Genomic DNA, 14,086 nt, shown 5'->3' on the forward strand with positions numbered 1-14,086 from the left:
ACAATAACTCAACTTTATTTTCTTCCAAAACCATAAATAATAAGCAAATCTAACAAATCTTGAATCAGCTTTAATCATCTATTGCACAAACAGAGTATAATAATAGTGAAACTGTCATATAAGTGGTTTAATTTCATTAGCTAAAGACATAATTTGCATTTCTGGATTAAAAAGAATATTCGATATTTCATTTTTGTATAAAAATAGAGTTAACTCACAAAAGAACAGCATTTCCAAATGTTGACTTACATGTCTTATGCTTATATCATGCAGAATGCAATAACAATGACACAAATCTTAGATTTCAATTAAAATTCAGACATTTGATAAATTGACTAGTACCCAAGTGAGTTCTACAATTGTATAATTAAAATCATCTTAAAATAAATAACACTTCCAGAAACAAGATTTAATTTTAACATCTTCCTACAACAACAACATATTATATTTTATGAACATATTTAGATAAATTACCTAGTAACCTATACATACAAATATATTTTTTAACTTAATCAATATTTATCCATAGTAACATACATTCAAGGATTTTTTAATGATATAAATGAAACTAATGAAAGGTTACAGGTAACTATGAGGGTAAAGCCGAGCCAATACCAACACCAACACATGTCTGTTACTGTTTTCAATTGAAAGGGGCAACATTTGAAAATTATTAAAGCCATAGTTATGAGACTTGCCGTACATGTGCGTATTGCCACTGGCAATGTCTTTACCAAGTATCTTTCAAATTTATTGATTTTTCTTTAGGTTTAAATTGCCAAGTTCAAGTTTTTGCATGTAGAAGACACTGTCTACACTGTCAACACCCCTGACAACAACAACACAAAGGCTATGACAATACCCCACTTTGTTTCTCCCGACGAAAGATGAACCAAAGTGCAAAACACAAAACACAATCTTCTTGCACAATGGCACAATATTAAAAAGACTGAAAATATGACTTGAGAAATATATACGATGGGGCCATCTCATGGACGGTCACTTTTTAAATAAATATTTCTGTGCAGTAACAATAGCCGTTATAAAATTAATAGTTGTTTTTGTCAGTTCATCGTAAATTTGATTTTGCTACCAAAACATTTAATTTAAATTGTAAAGCTGACATAAAATCATGTGGTATGCATGTTCATAAGAATACACAGAATAATAATGTAACAAAGCCTGATACACTGACACTAATTGTCACATAGCTAGTAAACAGAGAATTAGCATCAATATAAATATGGTTTTTGAAAAACAAAATTGTAATGACTAAAGACCTTGGTACTTAAAGCTGCATTCTCACAGATTTACCATTTTGACACCTTCTTTATTTTTTGTATTTGAACGAGCCAATTTTTGTGAAAATCCATGGAAACCATTTATATAAGACTGCTGACAAGAAAATAGATTGCAGATTTTTATATTTAAGTTCCAAAATTTTATGTTTTATGCATTTTCCTTAAACGGTTTAAGCCATAAAACATTTATTTTTCGAACGGAAATATGAAAATCTACAATCTGATTTTTTGTCGGCAATCTTTTATCATTAGTTTGCAGATATTTATGCAAAAATTTGCCCTTTCCAAGACAAAAAATAAAAAAGTTGTAAAAATGGTAAATCTGTGAGAGTGCAGCGTTTGTAAAACAGAAAAAAAATTCTGTATTTTTTATCATTTAAACAGGATTCAAGTCTTAGTAAGTCAGGAAGATTGGCTTATTTTGGAGAAGTACATAACTTTAACATTATTTGTACATTTAACAATGAGACAACATTTTGTAAGCATTCACAAAAATATAATAATTTTATAATATGGCAAAACAAAAGCATCAACTAGGCTGTAACAATAACATGTATTTTTGGCTAATTTGTTCACCGCATGACCAGTCCTGGACCAATGGCGTTGCATCATTTATGTTGCAGGCATGATATATTGTGATACGGAGCAGAAGTGATACTCCTTAGCTGAATATTGATATTTTTCTTGTCTTTTTTAAAAAACATTTTGAAAATTCTTGACAATCAGATTCATTGATGTGTTTTGAAGTGGAATAAATCATTATTTTGAACTTTAATATTATAGATAGCTTATGTTCATATTAATTGATTTATTTTTTGTTATCAAATTTGCAAAGGTTTAAAAATGCCAAGTTAGTCAAAGAGAAATAATCATCACTTTATTCATTGCTATCAATTTTCAAACATGAAGAAGAAATAAGCAGATATTTATCATTTATTTACAAGGTCTTTTTTTTATTTAAGGAATGAATTGCGTGATTGATGTCATTCTTGGGTATGAATGCACTTGGGCTGGTTAAAAAGCATACTTTAATTAACCTAAAACGTTAATTTTCCCAATAATTTTCCCAATAATGACACCAATCAAGCAATTTATTACTGATATTTACACCTATAGTTCATTATTTCTTCCAGAATTGGTAAAAAAAAGTGTAATGTCATTTAAGAAAACCTTACAGTTATTCATTCTCACCCATTCTGTAAATAGAACAACCGGACAGTAACCGGAAAGCAGTTTATCATATGACGTCATAATAACACAGAAAAATTGAACCACTTCATAGTTGATATGTTAAACCCTTTTTAACGTAAAATTGAAATGCTAGTGACTTCAATACATGTTGATTAAATTTTGTATGGCTTGCTGACACAATACAAACAATAACAAAATAAACAATTTTTAACTAATATTAACATGTGATGATTCACGATCCGAACATATACGAAGATGTTGAGTCATCAGAAAATATTTGCAATTGCAGAAAGGCCGTTCATTTATGGACTTAAGTTGAAGTGCATTTTTTATGTCAAATGAATTATCCTGATACAAAATAGAAATACATTTTTACCACAGTATATTTTTTTCCAACAAAACCCTTTCCTAGTACATAAAAATGAAGGTAAAAAAGTATAATTTGCCCATCTTTGGTATCAAAATAACAATCATTCCCCTCTCAGCTTATTGGTCCTGTGTTAACAAAAGAATTGAACAAAAATGAAACACGAAAAAGTGTAACTGTGTTGAAACATCTCCACTACTAAGTATGGTGTGTTTCTATTTCAGGGATATGGTCAGCCAAAAGCACATATACAATTATCTGGGAGCAGGTATCAGTGACTCGTACAGAAGAAATTCTGATCGGACTTGCTGAGTGTTCAGTAACAGTGTTTTTCACTGGCCAAATGATAAGAAAATCAACGTTACATGTTAGTTATTTTTCAATACCGCTTACGCTCAAAGCTTATTTTCAACTTGTTGTACCGGTAAGTCCAATTAATCATTTTTAAGATGATAGAATAACTTACCAATGTAAAGCTGTAACAATCGTAGTAATCATACAAATGAATAAAACAAAATGTATGAAAGATGCTTTCTTAACATGTCTTTAGGGTAATGGCAGCTTTATGTAATGCCTTATCTAGAGCACCTGTTAATTCAGATTTATATTCGGAACATGTTCACGCATTTCACTCTTTATCCTAGGTTTAACATGGGCTATGCAGAATTGTAGACATACGGAAAAGCAAACTTGAAGTTTGTACTCACATGCATCCCAATCAAAAAATATATTTTATGGTCACATGATTCAAAAAGCCTCAATGATCAGGAATTAGGCCTACAATATCATTTATTTTGATGGGTCTTCAGCAGAGTGGAACATATCCATATTGCACTAGGTTGAAGTGTATTTTGTGATATGTTTTCCTTGCAGATTAATCATGCATGTAATTGTATGATAAATATCTGTGTTTGGAAACATCTTATATGCAGGAATCTACAAATTTTGACATTATTTATAATTTAGCTTTTATATAATGTACAACAGGTATCTTGAAATAATCATAAACCAACTAATCAGTCAGAGATTCAGGCCAGTCCACAGTCATTCTTCTATTTGAGAAACACTTAAATACACAAGTAGTGCACACAGCCCTTCACACAGCTCTCAATGATCCCTCGACCTTTGACCCTCATTCCTTTATCTGGGTGTTGATATGCCAGCCGAGGACCTGGCGATCAAACCCACACGAGAACATGTTACACAGCGGGTTTTCGTCTGCCCATGCCACGCTACACACCATCTTACTGTGGCCCTGAAAACAGAATAGTGTTTTGTATTTATTTTCACAAATGATGTACATTGTCACAATGTGATAATATTTGTTCACGTTATAGGAAGGTGCTTTCCCAAACTGAGCACCAAAAGTGTGAGTTTTAAGTAGGTGCTCTCCTATAAACTTCTAGGGTGAAGAGGACCAAAAGTGTGAGTTTTAAGTAGGTGCTCTCCTATAAACTTCTAGGGTGAAGAGAACCAAAAGTGTGAGTTTTAAGTAGGTGCTCTCCTATAAACTTCTAGGGTGAAGAGGACCAAAAGTGTGAGTTTTAAGTAGGTGCTCTCCTATAAACTTCTAGGGTGAAGAGAACCAAAAGTGTGAGTTTTAAGTAGGTGCTCTCCAATAAACTTCTAGGGTGAAGAGAACCAAAAGTGTGAGTTTACATTTTACTATAGCAATATTCATTTGTAGTACCGCTCAACTTAAAACTTGCTCTATGTTTGATTTATTACAATACTTAAATTTCATAATAGCATTATTCTTCTACATTTATTTTAGACATATTCATTTTCTTGGTAAATATAATAAATGATATTTTGTGCGACAACCTTTTTCTGATTCGTAAAGTATACATGCATACGAAAATGATCTATATAAGCTATGCTTTCGATCAAATTCTTTGTTTTTCATTGATGTATATATGTTGTCTTGTGTTATTTTCCTCAATAAATATGTTTAAACTAAGTGTGAGTTTTAAGTAGGTGCTCTCCTATAAACTTCTAGTGTGAAGAGAACCAAAAGTGTGAGTTCTAAGTAGGTGCTCTCCAATAAGCTTCTATGGTGAAGAGAACCAAAAGTGTGAGTTTTAAGTAGGTGCTCTCCTATAAACTTCTAGGGTGAAGAGGACCAAAAGTGTGAGTTTTAAGTAGGTGCTCTCCTATAAACTTCTAGGGTGAAGAGAACCAAAAGTGTGAGTTTTAAGTAAGTGCTCTCCAATAAACTTCTAGGGTGAAGAGAACCAAAAGTGCGAGTTTTAAGTAGGTGCTCTCCAATAAACTTCTAGGGTGAAGAGAACCAAAAGTGTGAATTTAAAGTAGGTGCTCTCCAATAAACTTCTAGGGTGAAGAGAACCAAAAGAGTGTGTTTTAAGTAGGTGCTTTCCAATAAACTTCTAGGGTGAAGAGAACCAAAAGTTAGAATTCTAAGTAGGTGCTCTCCAATAAACTTCTAGGGTGAAGAGAACCAAAAGTGTGAGATTTATGAAGGTGCTCTCCAATGAAAAGAACCAAAAGTGTGAGCTTTAAGAAGCCCACCAATAAACTTCAAGGGTGAAGAGAACCAAAAGTGTGAGTTTTAAGTAGGTGCTCTCCAATAAACTTCTAGGGTGAAAAGAATCAAAAGTTTGAGTTTAAAGAAGTGCTATCCTATTAAATTAAACAGGCAAGAGAACAAATGAACGATGGGACTTGCTTCCAAACATAGTCTCAATTTTTCCCAAAGGATTACCTGTACTTATTTGGGTTTCAAAACATATAAATGTTATAAACATAAACTGGTATTTATACTTTATAGAAAGTAATTAGACAATAATTGTTAGACACACTGATTATTATTAATAATAAGTATCAAGTACACTGAAAGCATCACAAATTCCTGATAGGACTAGAACATAATGTAAAACAAGCAACTGAATTTGTATGATCATTTGTCAGAAGTAAATGTGACTGAAAACTAAACTAAGCATTGAAGTTTCATAACTCTTACATTATTTTTACTTGAATTAAGACCCTTAGAAGTAAATTTCTGGTAATTCTTTTTGAATTTGACTAACTTGCCTTGTGCTAGTATTATTAATACAAAATGTCTATACATGCAATAGTGGTTGTCTATATGGAGACATGTTAGCAGTAACCAGAGGTGATCCTTGGCTCATTTTTGGTCGTATATAAAGCATTTCCATCAAGCCAGATGTGGCCAATCCTCAAGTTTTATCACATTACAGAATGACCATGAAGATGAGGATACCAAGGTTATGATGATATTACAAACTTGTTATCTCTGATAAATTGGACATGCTTAAACTACCTATGAAAAACAACTATCTATTAATTTCTGCCATTATCATCTTAATTCATTTATAATGATCATTTATAGAATGTTATTTTGTAGCATGGTTCCCAAAACTAAAATGCCCGCGTTCCTATTCTTACCACTCTGTTGCTGCGGGGCAGACGACCTATCCGGTTCCCGTTGAGATCGTACAGTCGAATGTGCCGGTTATCGTGCGGGATTGCAATGATATTTTGGCTCTGGGACACACACAGTCTGAAAATGGATTGATTTTGTGAAAACCTGTTTTGATTTTATTTTGTTTCATTATATTAATTGCTGGTTGGAAAATTATGATTTAACACATTAATTCAACTAGTTTGATAACGTTCCAGCTTAGTAAAGCCTTGCAGTTTTGTCATAATATTGTACACCAAAAAACAACAGCTGAAGTCTTTTTAAATACTTAGCTGTCAAACTGTCATTATACAATACTGCCTTAAACTCTATAAGATCCTCATCTGCTGAAATAATGACGTTGTGGGAAGACTGCTGGGACAAGATGTGACACTTGCAAGCTACATGTAATAGCAATCCCACATCTAGTTTTACATTTATAAAACTAGTACTATTTCAAGGTGTTCTTAATTATACGAAAACAAGAGATCCCCGGAGCAAATGGTGCCGCTTGTCTGTTTTCATTTCATCAGCACAAAGGGAAATAACTCAAACAATTATTCAAGCCAAAGTTATTGCCCTTGCTATACATGTGGATATGTGAATATTGTCTATCGTAACATGAGTACCAAACATTTCATTTGAGTTTCTTGTTTTATTTTAGTTGCGACCAAAGTACACCGCTGATGATGACATCGAGACAGAGAAGACCAAACCAGGACTTGTTTTTACAAATCAGATAAGCTTAAAATTACGTACTTCATAAATGTATTTTCTCTTGTAGAAAATGAACCATGAGAACCACAAGCGTATGCCAGCATTTATTAGTTGATCTCAACCCATCAAGGGCTTAACTAAACAATTATCATGTTAATATCTTTAATATTGATTTCTTTATAGTAACAATTAAACAAAATGTTCACCCAACAACAATGGTTAACAATAACTTGTCTAGTTTTTTACACAACAGGCAAGCTTACACATAAATACATATGCCGGCAACAATAGAATAATAAGATAGACAGTACACAAATTTGTGATTAATAACAATGGCCACTGAAATCCAACCATTCAAAGCATTCAATTTAAAATTATTTATGTCTAACCATTCAGCCCAAGAAACTATTGACCATTCTCTTTTTTCTCTGTCCAATGAAAACATTGATTTACCTGTTGACGGATGAGTCCATCCTCATGGTTGCCAGGGGTGACCGCATGTTCTTCAGATCCCAAACCTTCACCGTGCGGTCGTCACTACCAGATACCACCTTCTCCGACCCAGCAAACACTGCCGTTGTCACCGGCCTGAAGAATAAACAAAAAAGGATTTTTTTTTAGCAGTCTCAGAGCTTAAACGGAAAATTTCTTAATGTCATAATTATCACTGTGGAACTATTAGAGTGGGAAAAAAGTATTACTTGGGAGTGATCTGGAAGTCTAGCTAATGGTCAGATGAAACCATGTGTTATTGTTTCTCTCTCTCTCTATATATATATACAGTGGTTTACATTCCAAAACATTAGGCTTATTTTGTGCTTTGAAAAACTTAACAGTGTTAAACTTTAAGTTTTTATTAACTTTATATGAGTTTTAAAAAGAGGGTTTATTGTCCTTTTCCCTGATACTGTTTTAAGCCAGATTTGAAAGGAAATTGTTACTAAGACTACATATATCCATACAGTTTTACTCAAGATTTTTTTTTTTTGTATGTTTTGGATATGGAGCTACATTATCTTAACCTAGGCAAAACTACACAATGTAAAATGTTGCTAGGTGGTGTCAGATGTTACATCCCTGATCATTATAATTCATAATTACCTATTTATGAAAAACAAGCCATACCACTTAAAACATGTTACATCCTATTAACTAAATCAATAACATGAACATTACAAGTTAAAGTCAGACTTAATCAATTGTAAAAATTTCTTCACTATATGTAATTGTATAACATAATATCTAAAACATTTCTCACAAGGATTTTAATCAGAAAACAAACTGATGATAAAGATTAATAATTGTTACTAAATAATAATCCTACTTGTCAAAAGCGAACTATTTGGTAAAAAAAATGTTAATTTTAAAACATGAATGACTTATTAAGTGTGCCCCTGGAAGACTTCTGGGGCATGTTCGGGTCCCGGAAGTACCCACGCAAATACCCCAGCCAATCCCCTATTGAACGGAAACCCAAAACCCACCCCCACAGCCCTTGGTGAAGGCCCAGGTTAACACATCATTTTTCTGAAAATATGCTTGTTAAAGATATTTGTGAAAAACTTCTTCAGACATCAAGGAATTTGACAAGGGCAGGAGTCGAGCCAGGATTGGACAAGGGCAGAGTGCTAGGTCAGAAAGGGCACTTTTGCTGTGAATTGAATGAGCCTTAATTGGGCACTTGTATGGGTCAATGTTCAATTCTTATCATGTACGTGTTGGAACTTATTTCTATACTAATAGTTTGTTATGAATACCTTAGCTATTATCATAACTTTAGTGTCAAAATAATGTATATTTCTTATTTTTATAGTTGTTTCTGAAAATTGCCTTGACAATAAGTCAAATTAACATCAAATATACTTCAAACTATAAAAGACACCAGGTTGTATGCAAATGATTAAATACTCATTAAAGGCAGCTCTGCGAAAAATGGCAAGGAATAGAATAGTAACAAGAGCTGTCACAGAGACAGCGCGCTCGACTATTCCGCCGCTTTTCGGTGTATGGATAGAAAAGTTTTGGCGAAACATGCATGGATCACTGTTAGATTAGATTTCAATGCAATACATGATGTGCTGAGACATTTACATAAATTGAATGGAAAATATTTGAAGTGGTACGCAAACTTTAACGTAAATTCTAGGTCGAAAAAGGGGCATAATTTTGTCAAAATGCTTGATAGAGTTACCTCCTCCTGTGTACAGGTTGGGGGTATGATGGTGAACAAGTGTGCAAAGTTTCAAAGCCAGATGTCAATGGACTTTGAAAATATTTGTGGTGGTACACAAACTTTAACGTAAATTCAAAGTAGAAAAAGGGGCATAATTTTGTCAAAATGTTTGATAAGAGTTACCTTCTCCTGTATACAGGCTGGGGGCATGATGATGAACAAGCGTGCAAAGTTTCAAAGCCAGATGTCGATGGACTTGGAAAATATTTGAAGTGGTATGCAAACTTTAACGTAAATTCAAAGTAGAAAAAGGGGCATAATTTTGTCAAAATGCTTCATAGTGTTACCTCCTCCTGTGTACAGGTTAAGGGCATGATGGTGAACAAGTGTGCAAAGTTTCAAAGCCAGATGTCAATGGACTTTGAAAATATTTGAGCTGGTACCCAAACTTTAACGTAAATTCTAAGTAGAAAAAGGGGTATAATTTTGTCAAAATGTTTGATAGAGTTACCTCCTCCTGTGTACAGGTTGGGGGCATGATGGTGAACATGTGTGCAAAGTTTCAAAGCCATATGTCAATGGACGTTGAAAATATTTGAGGTGGTACAAAAACTCTTACAAAAACATTAACAGAAGTGGTTACGCCGACGCTCGGGTGACTAGGATAGCTCTCCTTATTCTTCGAATAGACGAGCTAAAAAGGCAGCAGCAGGGTGCCGGAACGGGGCACCAGAACATCCCCATTGCTATTAAGGCCTAGCTGGAGCATCGAGCTGCATAATGAAGTGCATAACCTTTTTTGGCTACCCTTGCTAACACCTTTTGGTCTAACTTTATAAGGGTTGTACACGACTCAGCTGCTTTCTGTGCATGTCCTCGAAAACCCATTAGTCTCACATATATGCATTATGTATTTCGCTTTCTGTGAGTGTAAATGATCCCTCATGTATATATATTTATTAGAGATGCAAACATAATCGAATATTCGATCAAACGTTTGGTATTCGAATGTCAAAATCGGTATTCGAATATTCGGAAAAAAAGTTCAATAAAGAGAACAAAACACATTTTGCCTTCATCACTGATGTTGTTTATAAAGCTCGTTTATCTTGTTTTTACAACGATTGGCCCCTAATGCCGGAGGTGTGAATGTGATGACTAGACATGCGTCATGTGTCATTTAGGGACATATCGTCGGGTACTATAAAAAGTCCCCCTACTTTTACAATAACTGGCTAGGGATCCGCTTTAATACCAATGTGTTGTCTTGGCTGCAATTTATGCTGTACACCATAGCGCAAATCAAGGTGATGACATGAATGCCACAATAATGTAATATTGTGCTTAATAATGTTGTTGCAAATGTGTGCTTTAAACTGTTTCCATCTTTTGTTACAATGTTCGTGCTTTGAAATGGATTTAAGGAAATATTTCCTCTATTGTTGTACAATAGATGAGTCAAATCCACTTATGTTTTCGTTTTATTATTTTACTAGTTCCCGAGTTGGTTTGGGTTTTCCATAGTTATATTTAGTCAGTTTAGAGGTCAATCTTAAAACGAGGCTGCTCATCCTACGGAAAAACACTGTTTGACTAGGAATCCATCTATTTTCACATTGTTTACAAAAGGCAGCGGAATTGAATTATTCGTTTTTGTTGTTTGTCTGTTTATAATGTATTGCTTTTTTCTTCCTGAAAAAAGAGAATTTCAAAGGCTCATTTGGGGAAATCAGGATCCGCCGCGCGTACTGGCTACGACAAAATAGGGTTTAAATGTCCCGGCTATTACTTTAGCGAATAATAATAGTAGTCTACAACATCTTCTAAAATATGTATTTGGGTAATCGAATATTCGAATATTCGATCGAAAGAATTACCAAATATTTGAATATCTATTTTGCCATTCGTTTGCATCCCTAATATTTCAATAGTCAAACCCCGTTGGCTTGAACTCGCTTGGTTCGAATTCCTCGTTGGCACAAACTAGATGTAATGGACCGATTTCTTAATGCTGAAGGTAAAATAACCCAGCTTTGTTCAAATTTTTCAATGCTTGAGGTGTTTCCACTCATCCCTGGCAGTTCAAGCTGACAGGGTTCGACTGTATATGTGGTACAGTGTGGGATACAAAAGCACTTACTGGGTATGCCCCTGGAAGACAGTGACAGGCATGTTGGGGTCACGGAAGTCCCACAGTCTGAAGGTCGTGTCCTTGGATGAGGTCACCACAAGATCCTGGCTAGGGTGGGCTCGCACCTCCGTCAGTTCCTGGTCATGTCCTTGAAGGCAGAGATAAAGGATTTGATATATTATTCAAAATTAAGCTATCAGGTAAAGTGTGTCCTTCGATGACACCATCACAAGATCCTGGCTTGGGTGGGCTCGCACCTCCAACAGCTCCTAGTCATGTCCTGCAGAGGCAAGTTTTATCAAATAGCTTGATTTTGAAGACAGGTTTAAACTGACTTCAATAAGGCAGCTCTACTTATTGTACTAGTGGTTTTTGACATGCCAAGAAAACATTACAAAAGGTGAGACTCAAACTCAGGACATCTTGGCCAGAGCACTTAAATCAATAATCCCCTTTAACCCACTTGGTGGTATTCAATGTGTACAAAATAAAACAGAATGAGGACAAACCTTTCTGATGCAAATATCCATAACTTAAACTAATTGAGAGATTAAATGAGTCACATATTAACCCTGGACAAACAAATGCATGCTGTTCTTGAACTCAATATACTTTAATGTTTAACAAATTAACAAAGAAGTTAGTTTTGAAGGATGGTCGAGATCTGATTTGGCATCACATCAATTAGGATGGTAGATGGCAAATACCAAACCACAGTCAGATCTTGGTTATGTTCTGCACAGCTTAACATGGAGTTTCTATGAGAATTGTTAAATAAACAGCCACAAATGACCTACATCTTGTCTGAAACATTCTCCCTACCTTACCTATTACAATACGTGGTTTCTGTCATTAAAGGGAACTAACAGCAGCAACTTAATAATTCACTTTCATGATCATGTCTGAACTTTCATAATACATATATATATACATTATGTAGCCCCACTTCTGAGAGTGTAAATTAACCAATGAGGAGTATAATAAGTCATGTCCCAACGTAATGTTTGGAGCACATTTAATTGCTTGCGGGCAAATGACTGATTTACTTATTAGTGGCTCCCAACAATCGGTAACAATGGCCAGTTACAGCACTTGTCCAATGTAATGTTGGACACATTTGAAATCTTTATCTTGGGTGAGAATACAATGAGCACCATTCATGTGTTTTCATATTGGATGTAAATATCCAGCCCTCAGGGACAGTCGGGCTGGTAACTCGGCAAGCCTTGTTACCCCGGGGTTGGATTTCCTCCAAAATTACATATACTTCTTCTTGCATACCTTAAATTTTCAAATTTTATAAACAAAAGTGTTTGCGTCAATAACTGACTTAATGACATGCATTATTTGAAATTACACTTGTCATGAAAATGTTCCCTATATTAAAGAGTTTGTATATCATACATGCCATATCCGCCCGCAGGGGGAAAAATCCCCGGAATTTCGACCCATCCCCTGGTCCCCTTGGAATTAAATTTTTGTTTTTGTTTTTTTTGTTTCAAAACTTGCGTAAGGTTGACAGTGGAAAGCATCAATAATATTATGAGTGTGAAATTCCATGAAGGACCATGATGACTATTTGGGTTATTGTAATTTGAGTGTATTTCTGTATTTATTCTTATATTATAAATGCAGTTATTGCGCAAATTTTCATCGCATAAAAATCCCCTGGTGTAATATCAAAATCCCCTAAAATTCAGACCAAAATCCCCTGGGAAGCCTCACAGAAATATGGCATGTATGGTATATTTTTTTGTAGTTTTAATTTGTCAAATTAAAAACTATTTTACATTTCCTCTTTCACATGTCATAATCTTAATTACATAAAATTATATATTTAACAGCTAGCTCATTGTTATGCGTGACATGTCTGTCTTTCATGCGGAGGGAAAAAGATTTTAAGTATCTTCTATGGCAGAGAGTGTAAGAAAGGTTCATCCCAACACAAGCGTATGGTGTTTTCCAGAAATGAGGTTTCACAAGGGATCACTGTAGATGCTTTTTCTCCCACCTGAGTTTATCAAAATATACCGGTAGTAAAATTGTATCTTAATTTAATTTTACATACATGTACTTTTTAATCTTTTGCCAGAGTACCACCTATTGGTTGTCATAGCAGTAACGACCACACTCCTTACCCTGGTAATACTGGTTTATATGAATAAATGACTTGAAAATTATAACCAGAATCCAATGACACATGACTGGAAACACCATGTCCGGCATGAAAAAATACCCAGTCATGTCCCATTTTAAACTCAAATAAGCTATAAACCATAGTTACCAAAAAGTGTGTTGAGATTTTCTCCAGTTTCAGCATCAAACAAGATGGCTGTCCTATCCCATGATGCAGTGACCAGTTGACTCCCAGAGCACAGCCAATCAGCAGCTATTACCACATTATTGTGACCAATCAGCTCTCTCAGGGGTGTTCTCAAACTTCCCATCTGCTCTAACAACTCTGAAATCATATAACAATTTTCTTTAAAATTTTCATTTTGTCAACTTTAATTTATGAAGAAGTCTTTTTTTTGTTTTTCTTTATTTGATAATACTGGTAAAAGATAATTTCAAAATACCTAGTCATAACAACATATAAAGTAAAAAGCAAAATACTTTATGTAAGAAACTTGAATTTACTCTTCCTTTAATCATAAGTAGCCAACTATATAGAACATTACATTTTTGGGTTTGGATGTTTCATGTGCAAATAAAAGGTAACTTCTCATGCTCTCCTACAATTGTCCATATCTTAATATGACTA

The 14,086-nt window shown here is 34.3% G+C and overlaps 1 protein-coding gene across 2 annotated transcripts in view; it reads right to left on the bottom strand.

The window, feature by feature from the left end:
- LOC128234652 (WD repeat-containing protein 37-like) overlaps positions 1-14,086 on the bottom strand; it is a 50,043-nt gene continuing 35,957 nt past the window's right edge. For both annotated transcript variants that reach the window (XM_052949021.1, XM_052949020.1), the window contains exons 8-12: positions 13,607-13,783; positions 11,332-11,470; positions 7,472-7,606; positions 6,286-6,400; positions 1-4,114 (exon numbers count right to left, since the gene is read on the bottom strand). In XM_052949021.1, coding sequence (XP_052804981.1) covers positions 3,992-4,114; positions 6,286-6,400; positions 7,472-7,606; positions 11,332-11,470; positions 13,607-13,783 — 689 coding nt within the window. In that variant the 3' untranslated portion in view covers positions 1-3,991. The remainder of the gene's footprint in view (positions 4,115-6,285; positions 6,401-7,471; positions 7,607-11,331; positions 11,471-13,606; positions 13,784-14,086) is intronic.

This window comes from Mya arenaria, chromosome 5 (genome assembly GCF_026914265.1).
Source record: "Mya arenaria isolate MELC-2E11 chromosome 5, ASM2691426v1".
NCBI lineage: Eukaryota > Metazoa > Mollusca > Bivalvia > Myida > Myidae > Mya > Mya arenaria.